General features: G+C 38.6%; 1 protein-coding gene across 1 annotated transcript in view; it reads right to left on the bottom strand.

Moving 5' to 3' along the window:
- Nucleotides 1-551: 551 nt before the first annotated feature.
- Nucleotides 552-22187, bottom strand: part of LOC138784621 (cadherin-18-like) — a 295998-nt gene continuing 274362 nt past the window's right edge. Inside the window, exons 9-11 of the mRNA XM_069960244.1 lie at nucleotides 5797-5914; nucleotides 4517-4768; nucleotides 552-1101 (exon numbers count right to left, since the gene is read on the bottom strand). Of these exons, the coding sequence (XP_069816345.1) occupies nucleotides 611-1101; nucleotides 4517-4768; nucleotides 5797-5914 (861 nt within the window). The 3' untranslated portion in view covers nucleotides 552-610. The remainder of the gene's footprint in view (nucleotides 1102-4516; nucleotides 4769-5796; nucleotides 5915-22187) is intronic.

Below are 22187 nucleotides of genomic sequence, written 5' to 3'. Positions count from 1 at the left end.
AGATAATAGTAGATATATCATATATATAATATGCATATAGCCCTGGTAAATGAACTTTGGACAATTACTTCTATATATTAAATAAAATGGCTTATTGTAGTTAAATATTTTAAAGTTTCAATTTGAAACAGGACATGAACTCCCAAAATATAAGGATATTTTCCATGAATTATTTTGCATATATTTGCCTAACGTGGCGTAAGTGTGCATGTTTAAGGAGTTTGCATTTGAAGAAATAAAAGATATTTAAAGGTACAGCATGTCAAATCACTACCTAAGCATAGGACAAGGCAAGACTTCTGTGTTTCTATATTTGCGTGATGATGCAATTGTGTAAAATATGAATGCTCTGTGTGTTTAGAATATTCTTATGGATGTGGCAACACCAACTTTATTGATCAATTAAAAAATATACACAAGGGAAAATATTTTTTATCTGTATTTTTCAAAATTTTAAACCCAGTTTTATATATGAAAATGGCACTTGTTTCTACAGTAAAAGTGAACAACTTGTTGAGTTCCAAGTATCAATTTATTTTTTTGTTTGTTTTCTTTTTGTGGTTATGCTTTGAGCTGTTTTGTAAAATAAAACAGTTTTTGTATTAGGAAACTAATTTGTTCTTTCAGATTCCTTTTCTCCATAGAGTTCTGCTAGTTTTTTAAACTCTGGTCCCCAGTCATCAAGAAAAGTATAGTCCTGGTCAGATGGTGTCCCTAAAGAATCTAGAGAGCTTATGGATCCTTCTTCAGACCTTTGACCCTCATAAGCATATGTTTGTAAAGAGTCGTATGGGGGAACACTTGGGTCATGGTCTGCCTCAGCCAACTTTTGATTGAGAAATTCCTGAACGTTGATTGTTTCAACAGCGGATTGATCTTGATGTCTTGGTGTACACATTACTTCTGGTCTTACATCTCTTCTGTATTTTAAATCTTCTGCTGCAGATGGATTTCGAAGAGCTGAAATATCAAAAGCTTCTGTGTCTGCTTCCCCTCCACCTTCATCATCATATGTTACTACATTTTCACGTACATCTTCTTCCGAAATTATAAGAGGTTCTTTTTTTCCTCGCCTGAGAGTTATAAAAAGAACAACAATAGCTAGGGGGAGAATTAAGAAAAAAAAAAAATTAATGACCAATAACTCCAATTAACAGATTGCACATTTGTCATTTTAACACTATAACATAAAGAGATATAGCTGTGCTGGGTTAATCAATATATTTTACTGCAACAACATATTTATCACCAGAACTGTAAGAATAGCCATTGTATTTCAATAAAGGTGATTTTCTCAAAATATGCTCAAATGTTTGCTATTATTTCCCATAGTCTACTTCCTTACAATGTTGTACAAATGTAACCAAAATGTTGTTTTTAGATCAGTTTACATCGGTTATCTTCTGGCAACCACATATCAAAGACCACTGGCATAGAAAGGATTAAATCTGATGAGTCCTCTGATTCACGAAGATTAAAAAGTAAGCAGAGGTTTAAGGGTAAATTGTTAAATTGCTAAACATATGGAATAAGCAATAACTCATGTCAACTGTGGTGACATTTTTAAAGAGTGCTAGATCTGTGTGTAGGAAATGGATTAGGTGCTCCTGGAATATGTTTGTATGGTCAATTATATCTAATGATAAAATATTTCCAAATCAATAATATAAAGAAGTAAATGAAATAGCAGCCTTTCACATCTAAGAAAGAGGCTTAGCTAGGATTCTGTATGCACCCCCTCCACAAAACAAAGATATATATATATATATATATATATATATATATATATATATATATATATATATATACTCAGTGATGTGGCCAAAAATGAAATCTCTTGTAGCCAGAGGAAGCCATGGCTTGGCTGCTTGCTCTATCAGTCCACTGTATTTAACTATAAGGGCCCATTAGGAGTCATTATGGTTAAATACATAGGTGCAGGAGCAGACTACCTTCTACTTAACCCCTTCTGTACTGCAGTGTGTAAGTGACACAAACCTAACTTACATGCTGCAGCACAAAAAAGGGTTAAAGGAAGAAGAGAAAGAGATGGCTAGTGCACTGATAACCCCTGACCTCTGCAGAAGCTCAGGAGAACAGAGGTCAGGGGTTATCAGAGCAGTGAGGCAGAGATCTCCTTCTTTTCTGCTTTGAACCCTTTTGTGTTTTGCAGCATGTAAATGAACTCTGGGTCATTTACACACAGCAGTAATGAAGGGGTTAAGAAGAAGCACACAGGATGGCTCTTAACTTCCCTGCACATCCCTGGGCCCCATAGCAGCTGCCTATCCTGCCTCTATGGTAGCTATGCCATTAATTTAAGGACACTGTTGTATACAATTGATGTGTCAGAGAAGTAAAATGATTTTTCTAGTATATTTGTCAAGTCACATATGGTTTACTATAGATAGGTCTAAAATGGTAAAGCTGAATTTCATCCTATTGGCACTCAAATTACTGTAGGTTCAATTTAATGTTTGTAAAATATTATCACAGGGGAGAAGCAGCAAACCTTTGCCTTCACCTTCCATGTTCTTGTTCATTGGAGTGTTAATTGGCTGTCACTGGATAATATTAGGAAATGGTAGAAAAGATTTTGTTACTTTTATATTTTTTTCGTATTCTATTTAAATGATAAAACTTGGATGAATATTTGTGTCTAATAGTAGATATTAAATCATAGAAGTTTTCTTATAAAATTTTGTCCTGTTTTCTGACAAGGCAGTATATAAAGAGATGACAGCTTCTGTCAAGCTGAAGCAAATCACAGAAATCATGCACTACATGTATATGCCTTGACTATGTTCATCATTACCTAAAGCAAATCTTTCAGTACATGACATTTTCAGTGACTGGAATTTGAAGTTCTTCAAAGTACATTACTTTAAATATAATGATAAATACTTGTTTTTGTGGCGACTTACATAACTGTTCTAATTTTACTTACATATACTAAAAACATTTGTGTACCCTTGGAAATTCAAGTTTAAAAGTTTAAATGTACCGTACTTCTTTCTTAGAAATGAATGGTGTATCTGTCATAAAAATAGGGGTAATAAGGGAAGCCACATCCAGACACTGACTATTTCTTTCCATTGGTGTCTAGAGTAGTTCTGAAAATAGTTGAGCAAGCTTAGAGACCGCCTAATTTTCTGAGCTTTAGAATTTGGCAGATGTGGCTATGACATGTCTAATGTGAAAATCCTGTTAACTGGTCTTGTCAGTAATCTTTTATACCTTCCAGTAGCCATAAAAAGTAGTTTGAGAATCAAAAATTGGTAGATAAAATAAAATAAAAAAAATTAAATGGCTTGCAGAACTAAGCATGAAACAACTGTTTTCTGGTGTTTTATGACTACTTGACTGTGCAGAGGCACTATATTTTAGGTAGAAAGCTGGTGATTGGGTCATTGGGTAACTTCATGTAAATTCTATCAGCACAAGAACAGTTTAACTATTTATTTGTGCTAAGGCAATCCAAATAAGAAAGAAGAGGTATGTGACACACCACTTTATTAAAATGTAGCTTACAAATAGCGCTCACTATGCCACAACTCTTTTTGTCATTGGGAGCCAAATAGCGTTAGCAACAGAGTTTCCCTACTATAAAATATAATAGGCTGGCTCTGAAGATCATTACCCATAAATATTTTAGCATGTATTTTTTTGGTGTTTATTACAATGTACAAAATAAGGCACCATTGATTGTTTTGTTTTTTTAGTCTTTAGGCTATGTTTACAGAAAGTAATATAAAAGCAAAATACAACTGTAAAATAGTTATAAAACACCACTATATCATGAATCTAATCGTGTGTTACATCACAGTCAAATGTCAGGCTATGTTCCCACAATGTCATTATTTGTTCCCACAAATAACAGTCGTTGTTTGGCCTCAAACTGACAAAGAAGAAGAAGAAGAAAGACCTGGAAATATAGCCTTAAAGTGTTAAATTACAGCCAACTGTCAATCTGTGCATTAAAAATGTTATAATGTGTGTACAGATGGCTGTTTCTCCATAGACTTTAATGCAGCACATTTTTTTTTTACTGTTTGTGAACATAACCTTACCCTGAAAATGTAATACATACAAAACATTGTTTTATCATGACAAGTGACATAGAGGTCCCATATTTTACTCATCACATGATTTTCTTCATCATTATGGTTTTTTTTATGTGAGGTGTTAACAACTTTTGTGACAAACATAGCAAACAATAAACTCATTATGCCTCATAATTATTCAATGTTAAAAAAATAAAATATACAAACTATGCTATTAAATCTACTTTATGCAGCGGAGGAATATATTTAGCAGTGAATATATTAAAAATCATTATATTATAATTGATTGAATCAGAACAATAACTGTCACCACAGTCCAGATGCTTCCAGTATAATTAACAAATGTGCAACCTAAGTTTTATTTGTGTGAATATATTTTTGAACATATGGTAATACCAATTTAAAACTAAAAGCACTCACTAAATACATTCATTAATTGAATTAATGCTCACCAAGGAGAATGACAACACAGAGCAGAATTGCGATTAAGGCTCCAGTACTTAGTCCAGCAGATGATAGAAAAGCTTCCGCATGGCAAGTTCGTACACGTCCATCTCTTTCACAGGCACATACTCTGATAGTCAGGGTGCTGGTGCTACTTAAAGATAGGCTTCCACCATCCGCAACAACAATGGGAAGGTAGTAAATATCTTGAGATGTTCTACTAAACCTTCTCCTTCTTGTTAAAACACTTGCTGTGTTATCTAATAATAAAATAATAATGTTTTTACACAAGATGAAATGATGGTGTAATTAAAATACACAATGGCCTGCTTTTGGATCAGCGCCAAGGTTCTCTGTTAATTCGTAAGTTTGTGCCTCCATGGATACTGGAGCTGCAATGAATAATGCATATTGCATACAACCCCCATTGGATCCAACTTCCCAGATTAACGAAGGATCTTGCCTCTGATCCAGATGCGGGCCCGTGTGCCAAGCACACTTTAACCATATAGGATGAGCTAGCTGAAGGTAATGTTGTCTCTTTATCTAGCAATAAATAAATGTACCGTCTTTTCTGGCGTATAAGGCGACTGGGCGTATAAGACTACCCCTGACTTTTAATCAGATTGTCAGGGGTTTGCCTTATACGCTGTAAAATGTAAATCCAGGCTGCGGTCAGGCAGGGGTTAGCTGCAGATAAATTAAAAAAAACAAACAAACCTTTAACTCACCTAGGGCCCGTTCCCGGCCTCCATGCACCTCCCGTACTGTTCCCGGCGCAGGCAGTATGACGTAAACTACCTGTGCCGGGTACGGAGTTAGCTGAACCTCTTCCGGACAGCCGAGCATCTCAGGAGAGCTTCGGGAGAATGAGAGAGGCTTCGGGATCTTCCGGCGCCTTTCGCTTTCTTTCTCCCGAAGCTCTCCCGGCAGCTATATATGCCAGTTATATATGCATTTTGTTTAATCTTTGGATAACTTCTTCAAGTAACAACTATAATTTAATACCTTATAAATAATATTAACCTTTCTGCAATAAATTTGATACAGAAGCCTAGGAAACAAGGCAAGTATTAACTGTGCAGAGGGGGTATCTTATGCATATGTTTGAAAGAAGGCACTGACTTCTAATACAGTATAATTCAAAAGGCTTATATTAAGTCAAAGTAAAAGAAAAAGAAGCAGCATAGGTTTTAAAAAAATTAATACTAATCTCTCTTGTACTCTATATTATAAATCATATAGGTAGGAATTAATAAATAGCAGCTCTTTTTTCTTTTTTATTTACCTTCATTGTTTCTTAAAGTAAAATTTGGGTTTTGTGTTTGACTTTCTTGCAGAGAAAAATAAAACTTTTGTCCATTTGCTGTGTCATCTTTATCTATGGCTGTGATGGTATGAATAACCTAGTAAAAAGAGAAATGAGTGTTACTTAGTTGTAAACGTAATAGAACAGCATTTCACGAACAGCGAGAGTTAAGGAGTCTTAGGGAAATAACATTTTCAGTCAATGACCTACATAGTTTAAATAAAGTTCATTACATTATAACAGCAGGTCAGACTTTCAAAATATAAAAGGTAGATTAAAAAAAAACAACAACCTTGCAAACACATGCAATTTGTCCAATCACAAACTTTATATAAAGAACATTAATCTCCTTAATCTTGTTAGCCTTCTCTTGCACATTGTAGAGGCATCTGTGGACAGTAAATTAGTTTTATCCCACTCTTTTTCACCTCATCTCATGTATTTCCCTATAGTTGAATGTTATACTACCACAATTGAATGTTATGTTGGTTGGTTGGTTGGTTGGTTGGTTGGAACAAGCTTAGAACTGTGCCAGTGCCATCCCTAGCGAGAGCCACCTATATTATGCAGCAAGGCTTCAGCAGCAATAGCTGGAATTAACTTTACCTTCATCCGCCCTATGAAGTGGTTATATAAATTTGTTAGACATCATGGTCCAAACCCATGGGCAATAAAAAGGAGTTTGGTCCTATTTGAGGCAAAACAGCCTTTACTTTTCAAGAGATTCTGAGATGTTATGAAACTGTGTCAATTCAGCCATTTGTGATGTCACTGATGTTGGGTGAGAAGATTTAGCTTCAATTAGCTTTTAAATTTATCCCAAATATGTTCAGATGGTTGAGACAGGCTACTAATAATTCTACACCAAACATATTACATCACCTTGTTATCATCTAAAATATAAATATAAAGAATTATCTGAGCCTGGTGGATTTGTAAAATGTCTATTCTAGGATACAGATCACTTTTTAATTATTTCCCCCAGTCATCCACCAAACCAAGATGTAATGGCAGATGATAAAAAAGAACCATCCCTCCAAAAGGACATGATTACATTAGTCCAGAGTCTAGTGGTATACTACTACAGTCTCTCACTGTGCCAATGTAGCGGACACTTGCCATTGCACAAGGCAGCGTTAGGTGTGCAAATGCTCATTCATGTTACCAACGTAATAAAGCACCAATGAAAAGGTTTTGTGCTGAGGTCAGTTCCAGGCAAAATTTGTCACTCTGCAGTAAGAAGCACAGCCTGGTCTATGAGTGCATGTTCTACCAAATTGTGGATTTTTGTAACTCCTAGATATTTCCTCTTTGCAATATTTCTCATCTAAGATTCTTAGTCATCTATAAGCCCTATTATTGCAACCTGGCTTGTGAGAATAGTGTCATCTTATTACAGAACCACAGTAGTCCCACTTATAGCATGGGTAAGGCAAGGTAGTATGAAATAGGCTTGGGAGCTGGGCCCGTGTTATACCAGGTGGTTGCTAGTAGCTATGTGCTGACAGCATCAGTCCGTGATGACAGACATCGTAGATCATTCCAATATCTGTCATTTTACTCTTTAGATGCTGTGATCAAATGCAATTGCAGCATCTAAAAACGTTTTGAAAGATCTCAATGGTGGTACAGTGACCCAATCGGGACATCTGCTTGTCCTAAGGGCATGCTGTGACATCTCTGATACAGTCTGCAGAGTGACTGATCAAAATGTCACATTTTTAATCTTGTGTGGCAAATATTTAAATTTGGAGCCTGGAAAGGGCTAAATTCACTGAACTCTTTGGTATGGTACATTTTGCACAGTCGTAGCTAAAACACTCAAACTTAGTAAGGCTAAATTAACATTGTGTTATAGTAGTATTCTTAGAAAGGGATGCCAATGTATACTGTGGCCCCTTGCTGGGTCAGCCCCGCCGGATGTGCATGCCCTGTTGGGACTGCTACTGGAACATTGGCATTTACATTAATGTTTCTCCACTATTGAATGAGCATTTATGCTGTGTTTCTCTTATTTATTACATTTTTTTTTGGTTCTTTTTTACACCCTGCCATTGAATATATTTGCCTTAAAGGGGTACTCCAGCGTGTGGGCATTTTTGCACTGGGACCGGGATCCCGCCTCCGTCACTGAGTGGCTAAGCGGACCTGAGACGTCACGTCTCGGGCCCGCGTCAGACACCCGGAAGCGGCCTGGAATCGGGCACCGGAGCGCCGCGATGCAGGACCTGCCGCTGGAACCAGGAAAGTGAGTGGACGTCTTTTCCCTTGGCCACCTCGGCCCTGGTCCCAGCGCAAAAGTGCCCCCACGCTGGAGTACCCCTTTAAGGAATAATAGCCGGGCTGAGAATCTCCTTTTTTGTTTGACAGGAATGCTTGAAATATTGTGTGGAAATAGTTTAATTGCAGTATGATTAGTCTTCACCAGAAAGTCTTACATGCAGTCTCATTACCATATGCCTGGTGTTTATCTTTGGCTTATGTGACATCCATAACTCTGAACATGTGAAAGATCTATCCTGTCACCTCTTCGTATTGGTATTCCCACTCACAGCAAGCTTGTGAAGCAAAGAGCTGAGCAGAGTAATAAAAATGAAAAATGACTACTTCTGAGATATGGTGATATCATCTATCTGTGGTATCCTCTATCAACAGACAAATGGGTTCATTTCTGATTTCGGAAAACCCCTTTAATGTTTGTATATCTTGAATACTCACGTCTATTGCTCAGTCAGTTTGCAATGTTTAACATGCTGCCATGTTCCATCACGTCAACATGTAAATTGCTGCTTCTAATAATGTAGATGTGGCCTGAGGATAGCACTGTTCTAAGTGTTCTAACTATAAAGTCTAACAGCTTTCAGATGTAGCTGTAATGACTGTACAAATGTGCTGAGCAGGTGATGCAATGGATTCCTGCTTACCAATACATATTTAAATCACAAAGAACATATTGAATCTACTTTTTGTCAGGTTAAACAACTACTGTACATTTTTTTTAAATATTCCCTAAGGAATGTCTACTCCTTCTGTTTCATCAGCAGAAAGTATACAGCAAGGTCTTAACACCTTGCTCATTTCTAAATATAAGTCTCATCTGTTCTGAATTATGCTTTCTTAGGCTGAGTTCACACACAGTATATTTCAGGCAGTATTTGGTTCTCATGGCAGGTCCTTATAGCAACCAAAACCAGGAGTGGATTGAAAACATAGAAAGGCTATGTCCACATAATGTTGTAATTAAGTGGATGGCTGTCATTTCATTGCAAATATTTACTGTTATTTCAAAACAACGGCCGTTGTATTGACATAATGGCAGTTATTTACTGTTATATGGCGGCCATCCACTCAATTTCACCATTGTGTGAACATAGCCTTTCTGTGTTTTCCATCCACTCCTGGTTTTGGTTGCAATGAGGACCTGACATGAGGCCCAAATACTGCCTGAAATATACTGTGTGTGAACCCAGCCTAACACTGGCTATGTTCACACTACGTAAAAAACACGACAGTTATTCATAACAACGGCCCGTTATTTGTGCAACTACGGCCGTTGTTATGAAATATGGCCATATTTTAAAAAATGACCATTTTTGCCACGATTTAACTGACTGCAGTGGCAATGCAGTGAAGTCAATGGGAGGTCGGACGTCCAATGTACACAATGCATTGAAAAACGGCCGTTTTTACCGTTTTTAAATGCATTGTGTGCATTGGACGTCCGTCCTCTCATTGAATTCAATGAATTGCCATTGCAGTCAGTTAAATCGCGGCAAAAACTGCCATTTTTTAAAAATGTAAAAACGGACGTTTTTTGACGTTGTGTGAACCTCGCCTATGATAGATCTAACCAAGTTCTAGATATAATCCAGAGCAGATATGTAGAGAGTAAATCACTTCAAAGTGGCTCAGAAATGTGCTTTATTCACCCATGAGTTAAAGGCACCATTTCAGCTCTAAAAGGCCTTATCCACTTTATAAGTTTTTTTTCTATCTTGTAAATCAGGATCCTGATTCCTGGACAGAAAAAGGACCCATAGGTTATGTTCACACTAAGTAAAAAAAAAAAAAAAGAAAGAAATGCACTGAAGTCAATGGAATGACGGACGTCAAATGCACACAGACATTGCCTGCACGGACTTTTAAATAAAGATGATGACAACAAATGTTATTTTTAAGCTGTTCACACACAGAGCTATTTTCACAGACCTTTCACCATCTTAACTATTAAAAAGACTTTTCAATTAAAGACACACCCAAAGGCCAATCAGTCCACCTAAACTAGAATAATGTACAGTACCACCAGCAAGGTTAGCAAGTACAGTAACTGCTAGCATGCACTGCTAGACTTCTCAGGAGGAAAGGATGTCATCTGAGGATTAACTTGCCCATACCAGGGATACTCTCAACACAGCACAGGGTAGTGATCTGTATCCATATAGGAACTGACCCCAGTAGAACAAAGCTGCAGCTAGCCTACATATTCTACTTCTTAAAGCAAAGCTTTCCTGTAAGAATTCAGGAACTCTGCTTCACCCAGGGCAGGGATCTTGGGCCTCATACTACCCTTATAGGATGGGTAACCCGACTGTAAAGGGAATTACCGGGAATTTAGGGAGTACAAAGCTACATTGGACTGGACCTCAAGACACTCCTCTACTCTCACCTCTGCTAATACAACAATGTCTACCTTTCAACTACATGAAAATTCTTATTCTGTATTTGCACTGGAAAAGTATCTCAGTAAACGTATGCTATTTTGGTTAAGCTACTGGACTCTGTCAGTCATTTTTGCACCTACATACCAGGTTACACTTGGGTTATCCAAACCTGTGAAAACAGCGCCTGTTTCACCGGGGTTGGGAATCTACACCACTCGAGTATACCGTTACAAGTGCCTAAGTGACCCACACCCACCTAGCAGCCACAACACAGCTTAAAGCGAGTCTGTACTCACAAACTTATCCCCCCAAACCACTTGTACCTTCAGATAGCTATTAATCCAAGATCTGTCCTGGGGTCCATTAGGCAGGTGATGCAGATATTGTGCTAAAAATCAACTTTTAAACTGACAACCCCGTGCCCTTCGGGAATATCTGTGCCCTAACTTTGCACCACCCCTCCGTCCCTTCTCCCCACCCTCTTCACCATTAGGAATGCCACTGGAACATTTTCTCCATGCTGAACATTGCACAGCTGCTTAATGATCCAGCCCATGTGCCGGGCTGACACAGCTGACGAATAGGAGGCAATCTGCCTGGAGCATTCCTGATGATGAGGAGGGTGGGGGGTGGAGGGATAGAGAGGTTGTTCCAGCCTAATGCATACACAATCTAGGCCACTCCCGTAGGTCACGGGGCTGCCAGTTTAAAAGTTGTTTTTTAGGACAATAACTGCATCACCTGCCAAATGGACCGCAGGACAGATCTTGGATTAAAAGCAGCTATCTGATGGTACAAGCGGTTTGGGGGGGGGGGGGGGGGTCAGATTGTGGGTACAGAGTCGCTTTAAGATACCACAACCAACAGGAACCACCGCTGCCAACGCCACTTGTGAACATAGCCATAAATTACTTTGTGGTCATCCACACATCTGTTGTTTTTTTTTAACAAAATAGTTATTGGCCACTGATCTGTTCTGAAAAAAATTGGGACCTGCACTTATATGGTCCATTTTTTGGGATTAAAGGATCCCATAAAAGTTCAAATTTTAGCAGATGACACACTAATTATCAGTATGCTGTCTGTATTTCAAGATAATCAAAACAGATACAATCAATCGACCTACTTGGAGCACTTAGTCAATCTGGACATTCTGAATTTAAAATTTAGGCTATGTAAACACAGTGTACAATTAAAAAAAGAATATATGACTAAGTAGTACTTAAGTCCATAAGTAGGTATACAAATCAGTCACCCCCTACTGCCTCCACAAGTCACCACTGAGGTGCAACCGGTTGGAGACAGAAAATCCCAAGGAGTTGGAAACTTTCTTCTGCAGGTATCTGTGAAGAGATGTAACTGCCTGCTTGGAAAAATCCCTACTCGGTACTTTCCACTTCGAATGGGCACAAGCTCCCTGAAAGCTTTGGAATCCACTTCTTGGAATGGGAGCGACTGCAAGGTACGCAGTTTAGCAAGTTGAGCATGCAGCTTCAGTGCTGTTGGATGGGTGTTGGTATACTGCTGTTTTCGGTCCATGGACTCAGACAGCGATTTCTGTCTAAGCAGTGGTGGTGTTTGACCACATGGCCCAATAGAGGAGACAGAGGTGGATGGTACTGACTGAGAGCCGCTGCCTCCAACAGAAGTAGAAGAACCCTGGCACTGAAAGTGTTGCGTGGTGGTAGGTGCTGACATTGGAGGCTGCTGACAAGCAGTGGTATTAGGGTCCCGATTCTGGCAGGCAATGAAATGGTTCTACTATCAAAGTCTTACCAAGGTTTAAAAAAAAACTGCTTTTTTAAATTTTATTTTATTTTTTTATTTATTTTCGTATTGAATATCTTACAACCAAATTTAAAGTATTTTGCTAAAACCCTAGGGTGCTCCTACAGATGTTCCATATTGCAATGTCTGCAATGTAGTATAGACAAAATAGTTAAGTCAGCACAGTAACAAAATCAATACAGAATAGCCCACACCAGGGTGCATGCTGCAAAGAATTATCTATAAAATGAATCACATATATATTTATATATTGTTTCATATGTTTCACTCTGCATTAAAGCATGCATGCAGTTAAAACTATATCAATGATTTTTATTGATTTATTTAAATAAATTTCAAAACATGAAAAGTGAAAAATACATTATTTAAATATTGGTGTATTTTTGGATATATGAAGCTCACACACTGTGCAACCCAGTTTTCTGCATTTGCAATCCATCCCTATTTTATTTTAACTTGCTATTTACACATTAATATGGAAATATTAAATAACTTAAATATGATACTGACATCAGTAACACTGAATTATATTTCAGCTGTATTCATAAATGTTATCTTCAGACAAGCATACATGGAATGTATTTGTAAAGAGCTATTTTTGATTTCTAATGTGAAAACCCCTAGTTTACAAGCACAAATAAATGTTGTATTTCTGGTGGGGTGTTAGGCACCCAAATAACATTTAGGATTTTTTTCCCACATATTAAATATAAGAAAAACACCTTCGTTTACAGCTACTGCAGCCAGAAGTTCCAAAACTCTATGTGTGAAGGAAAGGAGATTTAACACACAGCTTTTAGCAACAGCCAGAATTATATCCAGCAGGAAGAGGAATAATTTTACTTTATATTTCTTATTGCTCTTGAATCTACTTCTGCCTTTCACTTAAGATCCTTAATAAAAAAAAAAAAAAATACTGCAGAGTTTAACCTCTTCCCTCCGCAGGATGTACCAGCACATCCTGCGGGGGGAGGAGGTTCAGAGAGGGGTCGCGCCGCCGCCCCGCTCTGAACCGCCGCAATCCCGGATGCCGCCGATCGGCCATACCCGCTAATAAGAACAGTTAGATTCATCTGTCAAACATGACAGCTGCATCTAACTATCCTTTTCAGCCCCTTCCCTGGTGTCTAGTGGCGGGATCTCCCCCCAGCGATGCGATCAGGTGGGAAGATCCGGCGTACTGAGCCGGCCGGGGCTCAGCCTCGGAATGACGCTGATCTCGGCTCGGCATTCCATAGATATAGTCTGAAGCAGGCCATTATAATAGAAAAAAAAGTGTTTTTTTAATAATATAAAATCCCTTCCCCTAATAAAAGTTTAAATCACCCCCCTTTTCCCATATTACAAATAAATAAATAAACAAACATATTTGGTATCGCCACGTGCGTAATAGCTTGAACTATTAAATTATACCATTTCTGATCTCCCACGGTAGACGGCATAAGCGTAAAAAAAATTCCAAAGGGCAAAATTGCGCATTTTTGGTCACATCAAATCCAGAAAAATTGTGATAAAAACCGACCAAAAAATCGCATATACGCAAGTAAGATACCAATAGAAAGTACACATCATGGCGCAAAAAATTATTCCTCACTTAGCCCCACAGACCATAAGGATAAAAGTGTTACAAGCATGGTAATAGAGCAATTTTAAGGAACATTTAGCATTTTTGAAAGGTTTTAATTTTTTAAAAGCTGTCAAATAAAATAAAAGTCATGGAAGTTGCTAGAGATTCGAGTCGATCCGAACCCGAACGTTCGGTATTTGATTAGCTGGGGCTGCTGAACTTGGGTTAAGCTCTAAGGTTGTCTGGAAAAAAATGGATACAGCCAATGACAATATCCATGATTTCCACATAGCCTTAGGGCCTTATCCAAGTTCAGCAGCCACCGCTAATCAAATGCCGAAAGTTCGGGTTCGGATCGACCTGAGCATGCTCGAGGTTCGCTCATTTCTAAAAGTTGCATATCGGTGTAATCATATCGACTTGAGGAACATAGATAACATGTCAGTTTTACCATAGGGTGCATGGCGTAAATACCCCCAATGTTATGTGTTTATTCATCTTATGTGTATGTTCCTCTTTTTGCATTTTATAAGAATCCTTCCTGAGGCCCAAATGTGCTACCTATTCAGCACTATAGGATCTCCCCAGACTGTTGTTTGTGCTCCTGTTTCCTTATCCAAAGCTGCAGTGGACTCCGATAGACATTGGAGGTTGTTATCATCTGCGCATTTGTGTTGTTTTTCAACCAAGCACATTTACCTACTCTCCTTTGCTGGCATGGACTTCCTATGCCTTATTGGGACACCTCAAGATACCATGGCTTACCAACACCTACTCATGTCATGGACTGATTATTGTCTCTTTTCCACACTGTTTAATGTATTGCGCACCACCCCTTCCCTAACCCCCCTACCACTTTCCTTATATGGACTTGTTATTATTTGTATATGATGCTTCATGAGAGTGGTAAATGCACATCTGTTTCTTGTAAAAAAAAACAAAAAAAAACCTCATAAACAAAGATTAGTTTAAAAGAAAATTATCCCTGTGAGTCACTTACTGAAGGCATCACTTGTGAATCACTGGATGTAACTGTACTGTAATCACTTACACTCACCGGCCACTTTATTAGGTACACCTGTCCAACTGCACGTTACCACTTAATTTCTAATCAGCCAATCACATGGCGGCAACTCAGTGCATTTAGGCATGTAGAAATGGTCAAGACAATCTCCTGCAGTTCAAACCGAGCATCAGTATGGGGAAGAAGGGTGATTTGAGTGCCTTTGAACGTGGCATGGTTGTTGGTGCCAGAAGGGCTGGTCTGAGTATTTCAGAAACTGCTGATCTACTGGGATTTTCACGCACAACCATCTCTAGGGTTTACAGAGAATGGTCCGAAAAAAAAAAAACATCCAGTGAGCGGCAGTTCTGTGGGCGGAAATGCCTTGTTGATGCCAGAGGTCAGAGGAGAATGGGCAGACTGGTTCGAGCCGATAGAAAGGCAACAGTAACTCAAATAGCCAACCGTTACAACCAAGGTAGGCAGAAGAGCATCTCTGAACACACAGTACGTCGAACTTTGAGGCAGATGGGCTACAGCAGCAGAAGACCACACCGGGTGCCACTTCTTTTAGCTAAGAACAGGAAACTGAGGCTACAATTTGGACAAGCTGATCGAAATTGGACAGTAGAAGATTGGAAAAACGTTGCCTGGTCTGATGAGTCTCGGATGGTAGGGTCAGAATTTGGCGTCAACAACATGAAAGCATGGATCCATCCTGCCTTGTATCAACGGTTCAGGCTGGTGGTGGTGGTGTCATGGTGTGGGGAATATTTTCTTGGCACTCTTTGGGCCCCTTGGTACCAATTGAGCATCGTTGCAACGCCACAGCCTACCTGAGTATTGTTGCTGACCATGTCCATCCCTTTATGACCACAATGTACCGAACATCTGATGGCTACTTTCAGCAGGATAATGCGCCATGTCATAAAGCTAGAATCATCTGACTGGTTTCTTGAACATGACAATGAGTGCACTGTACTCAAATGGCCTCCACAGTCACCAGATCTCAATCCAATAGAGCATCTTTGGGATGTGGTGGAACGGGAGATTCGCATCATGGATGTGCAGCCAACAAATCTGCGGCAACTGTGTGATACCATCATGTCAATATGGACCAAAATCTCTGACTAATGCTTCCAGCACCTTGTTGTATCTATGCCACCAAGAATTGAGGCAGTTCTGAAGGCAAAAGGGGGTCCAACCCATTACTAGCATGGTGTACCTAATAAAGTGGCCGGTGAGTGTATATCTTGTGCAGAGCCTGTGTACCATTGGTATCTCTTTCTTTGTGGGTCAGTGTATGGGGGAATACTGTTCTTTGTATACTGGATTTTGTTTAGTAATAGTATGGGGGAGGAAATGGTAGTGGTCAAGGTGTGGCAATATTATTTGTTTCTTATGGATTATTGGAATTATGTGGAAAATTCTATAGAGGCACTACCATCTTCATGTTTATTGAAGAAAGACAGGTGTCAGACTTGTTCATGGAAGTAGACACAGACTTACACTGTCTTACCCGTAAGGCCCCTGCTACTGACTACCAGTAAACATATTGTGAATGAAGTATTGAACTAGATCTGTGTTATTATGTTCATATTCCTGTCAGTGTTACCAAAGAAAGAAAAAACATTACTTAACCCTGTACTCTAGGGACAGAATAGAGCAACACGTCACCAGACAACAAAGTTACATAACAAAAAATAAAATTTTGTTTTCTAGGGCAATTAAATTTATATAAAACAAATCAGTATGTGAGCAGCCTTGGTGCTAGAAGGCCATGAAGGAAACACAATGACACAGGGCATTTTCAGATATGCTTTTTCTCAAAATAATATGACTATATAATGAACAAATAATACCAGATCTCTCTCTAAAAAAAGGCATATAATACATATAGCAAAAAATACATAGTCTATAATACAGTCACACAGTATTCACTATTGCATAAAGTAATTAATATATGGATGTAGTATAAATTATTAGCCCATACAGTATAAAATTAAATAGGTAGTAGTGATGAGCGAACATCCCGATGTTCGGTTCGGATCCCGAACACAAACATTACATAAAATGATTGTGATTGTTTCATGTTCGCCGAACATTCACGAACATACATTAAAGTGTACGTTTAAGTCTATGCACTTGTATACAGAATATTATGAGCAAAAGTGTAAATTATGCATACGCATTGCATTTGCATTCATTTGCGTACAGATTGCGTACAATTCGGTCTAGAGTTACACACATGAGTACAGACTCAGACGCAAAGCATAAATTACGCAGTGGCATACGTTCACAAGTTCGAATATGTTTGAAAATGATCGCTATAAACATTCTTATCCAACAAATTTTAACTCACCTTATATATGGTCCATTAAAGGATTAAATGAGATACAGTAATAAGAAACTAAATATTAGAACATTGAGACAATGAGATACAAATGTGGGCAAGATTCAAAGCAATATAATATTTTACTTAAAGAATGGAATAGTAGATGCCAGGAACAAACTTCCAGCAGAGGCATTTGGTGTACCTATTGTAATAGTTTCCACTTTGTAATAATCAGGGCAGTCGGCCATCTTGTAACAGATGTAATAGATGGCTGTTAATTATGATCATTATCAGCGGTGGTCTATTTAATAGTGATGAGTGAGTACTAAAATGCTCGGGTGCTCGTTACTCGAGACGAATATCTCCCAATACTCGAGTGCTCGTTTTGAGTAACGAACCCCATTGAAGTCAATGGGAAACTCGAGCATTTTTGCAGGGGACCCAAGTTCAGTAGAGGGAAGGTAATGTGAAAACCTGTAAACCTCAGAAAATGATGGAAACATGGAAATGGACAGGAAACAGCAGGGGCAGCATGGATGCATGCCTCCGAGGCTGCCTAATCGCACCATTATGCCAAATTCTGGGCAACAGCTGTTGGATACAATCTGTTAGTGGCTGCACCTATACACACTCTGTGACACCCCCTTTACACTGAACAAGCAGTAGTGAACTTAGATATGCCTTGCGTAAGAAATACAGAAATCAGGAAATATAGTAGAGGGCCCACTAGTTTTTAGGGGGCTGTGGGATACAATCTGTTGGGGACTGCACCTATACATACTCTGTGACACCCCCTTTACACTGTGGAAGCAGTAGTGAACTTAGATATGGCTTGAATAAGAAATACAGAAATCAGAAAATATAGTAGAGGTCCCAATAAAATAGTACTGAGCACTTCTTAGGGGTCTGTATGCAACACCTTATGTCCCCTTTCTGCCAGCAGCCGATTACCACAGTGTGCTGCTGAAATCGTGGTAGCTGCACTGCAAGTCCCAGCCAGCAGTCTGGAGTAATACAATTTAAAAACTATTTGAAGCCCTTACAAGGGCTGTTTGGTTGTTTCGCTAGTATTCCTTGCGAACTGAAATGCTAATTCCCTCCCTAACGCTCTCCCTGACCAGCAGCAGCTCTGTCCCACAAAGAGTGTCCTGCATGTTTATTGGCTGATAAATAGCGCCGAAACTTACAGGAAATGGATAACGAGTATCGCAAGATGCTTGTCTGAGTAACGAGTACCATCGAGTACCCTAATACTCGATCGAGTAGCAAGCTCGGATGAGCATGCTCGCTCATGACTACTATTTAACAAACTGGCTGCCTTTACCTGATATTTTCCCTTAGTGGGAACATAGCCACTGAATGTAAACATATGGGATAAACATATACCTATGCACACTGATAGATAGCAAAAGTAGTACCAACCGACAGATGAAAACCATCATCTACTGCAAGGTGTCAAAGTATTTAGGCATGGTTACCATATGGGTTTAGGCAGAAATATCAGAACCTACAGAGCAAAAAAATCCAAACCATGACAATTATAAATGAATACACAAATACTTTACTATGATCTTACAACACAAATGTTAAAAAAAACATATACCATGTAATTATATGGATGAAAAACACAACCACTAAGGAGCACGGAGAGGACTGAAATATAATACTGGCAGATCACACAGGCAATGTATAAGATATATAACCACAATAGGTTAAACAAGATGATGTACATTAAGGTGTGATTCCCTAGTGTCACAGTATAAGCTAAGGTCTAAAAATGACTTATACATAAAAATAGTAAAGTGCAAAATCACATGTCAAATTCTGAAAGGCATTGTCTCTGATACAAGAAATGCCTTTTAATAACTCCATACAGCACACTGTTACTGTCAACGTGCACTCTACTGTCTATGTTCAATCTTGTGAAAATGGTTCATATTGTGTGAAATATTGTGCATTTTAATTAACAAAACTCCATGATTATTGTTTTTACCACCAACTGAGCAAAAACATTCAAGCAGGATAATAAGCAATGGAGCAGACTTCCATCTATTGGAAAGCAATCATATTTAATACCTTATATGTAAGCATTAGCATTTGCAACTGTAGAATTCTCTGGATCATAAAAAATGCTGTGAGTAATAAGAATCAGGAACAGTAATATTTTAAAAGAAACACCCTTTATAATATTTTACACACGGAAGTAATCTACACATACATGATTATAATACATCCCTGATATCCTCAGTCAATAAAAATGTTTTAATCTTAAATTAATTTTCAGCCTAAACCTGCAGTGTTAAATTGAGCTAGTGGCCACAACATTTACATGTATTTCTATTCCTTGTTGTATGTCACCAAGAGGTCAGACTGGAAGCATCCCATTAGTATAGCTAATTGACTAACATGCTGGATGGGGCTGATTTACATTTAAAATGCTGTCAGTAAAGATAAAACTGTATGTCTGACACAGAATATTACCTATTAGGGAGCAAATGGCACAAGGCAAGAGACATGCTTTATGGCTGAATGCAAACATTTACTGCAGAAGGAAATTTCCACCTGAACGTAAAATATTGTGCTTGTACCACTGCATACTATTAGTAATAGAAGCTAGCACCTAAATGCAAAAAGAAGAGAATCTTGATATTTCATAAGAGGTAGAGATGGAGGCAGCCAAGTTTTTATGAGCTCATATTTTTCTTTAATCTCTTTTGAATTTTCTCCCACCTGCCTGACTATTGCTTTCTATACACATGTAATTTTCTACTTATATCTAACTGATTTGCTTTCATTGTAACATTTAACTGTATTTTCTTTTATTCTTTTTATTTCTGCAACCTAGTAATGTGAAACTTACGCTATATGTTGCTTACCAACATGCTGGATTTTACACTGTTTAGCTATAAGCAAATATGATTATACATTTTACACCTGCAGATTTTACCTTTTTTTTAATCTTAGATTAAATATTTTATATGTTTTTCAAAACAAGTGTAAATGTATACAGCTATCAGCTAGCTCCTGCCTTAATGGAATCCAGCCCCCAGGCTCTGGGAAATGCCACATGCACAGCATCTCAGCAACAATGGCTACCACACAGCACCGCACAATATGCTATAGCCTACTAGATGGGCCAATGACAGCCTGAATGCTGATCTGCTAGATCAGTGCTCATTTACTGAGCCTATTACACAGTTTAATAATGGTTTAGCAAGGGCTGCACAGACATTATTAGTGATGTCCGTGCAGCCCTTACCCTAAGCCCTGTATACATTACCTCTCCACACTAGTGGTGTTCCTCTGCCCTCTGCTTGCTTTCCAGACAGTGAAAAACTGAGCAGCCTATCAGTTCAGAGACTAGCTCTGAAGCTAGAGCGGCATCTCTGAGAAGCGAGCAGAGGGCAGAAGGACACCAGGTGCATGGAGAGGTAACGTATACGGTATACATATTCATCAGTCGTCAGCCGCTCATTGCTATGACACATAGTGATGCACAGTCGTCGGCCAACAATTTTAGGTGTGGACCATTGGCATTGGCTGATCATTATCTCTATTGACACATTTTTTCAGCTCCGTTTAAAATGACATTTGTCATTTCCAGTCTAAAATAACGTTTGTCTTTTAGCTGTCTAGCCTTCCCTTAGTACAATAACTGGTGTTTGTACATTATTCTACTTTGGGGTTACTAACTGGCCTTTGGGTGCGGTTTAATTGAAAGTCCATTGAATTTAATAGTAAAAATGGAGAGAGAACGGTGGAGAAAGAAAAACTGTGTGTCAACAACTAATAAAAAACTGTTTGCAAAAGACGTCCGAAAATAATCATCATGTTCAAAAGGTCCGTTAGTCAATGCGTTATGTGCATTGGACGTCTGTCTTCCCATTGACTTTAATGCATTGACATTGCAGTCAGTTAAATCGCGGCAAAAACTGACGTTTTTTAAAATATCAAAATTGGCCACCTTTTCTCTATTTTTGACGTTAAGTAAACATAGCCTTACACAGATTGATCACCTGGATTTGGATAATTATCACTATGTGTAATAGGGCTCTTACAGGCTTCTGTGTATATTACTGTGTCAGGGACAAATGAGTCTCAGTCGGGCACAATGGAGACACAGTGACTTTTGTGAGCAATGTGTCTTCAAAATCAAAAGTAAGTATATGTTTTATATGGTTTGCCATCTGAATTAAATATTGTGCCATTGTAATATCCTCTTTCTCCGATATTGTACTGTTGTAATATCCGTTAAATTCCTTTGAAGTGACTCTGTACCAACAATCTGCCCACCCCAAATTGCTTGTACCTTCGGATAGCTACTTTTAATCCAAGATCTGTCCTGGGGTCCGTTCGGCAGGTGATGCAGTTATTATCCTAAAAAACAACTTTTAAACTTGCAGCCCCGTGCCCATGCATTAGGATGGCACAACCTCAATATCCCTTCTCTCTGCCCTCTTCATAATTAGGAATGCTCCAGGCAGATTGTCTCCTATTTATCAGCTGTGAGAACATGGCACATAGGCTGGATTGTTAAGGCACCTGTGCAGTGTTAACTGCAGAGAAATAGTAAAAATTCTGCCAGTAGCATTCCTAATGATGAAGAGGGTGGGGAGGAGGGATTGAGGGGTGGGGCAAGGTTAGGGCACAGATACTCTAGGCCACGGCAGTTTGACACAGGACTACAAGCTTAAAAGTAGTTTTTTAGGACAATAACTGCATCACCTGCCGAACGGGCCCAAGGGCAGATCATGGATTAAAAGCCACTAACCGAAGGTACAAGCGGTTTGGGGGGAAGGGGGTCAGATTGTGGGTACAGAGTCGCTTTAATAAAACTTTCTTTAAAGAAATGCTAAAATCAGTGAAGTGATCTTTGAAGCAGTTTTTGCAGTTTATTTCAAAGAATTTTCTTTAAATATGTGAACATATACTAAAGCATCCCAGGTTTACCAAATTCTTGCTGCTCAGTTCCATTTAAAGGGGTTATCCAGTGAAAATCTTTTTATTTCAAATCAA

The sequence above is a fragment of the Dendropsophus ebraccatus genome, chromosome 2, assembly GCF_027789765.1.
Source record: "Dendropsophus ebraccatus isolate aDenEbr1 chromosome 2, aDenEbr1.pat, whole genome shotgun sequence".
Lineage (NCBI taxonomy): Eukaryota > Metazoa > Chordata > Amphibia > Anura > Hylidae > Dendropsophus > Dendropsophus ebraccatus.
This window is presented reverse-complemented; position numbering and strand designations above follow the sequence as displayed.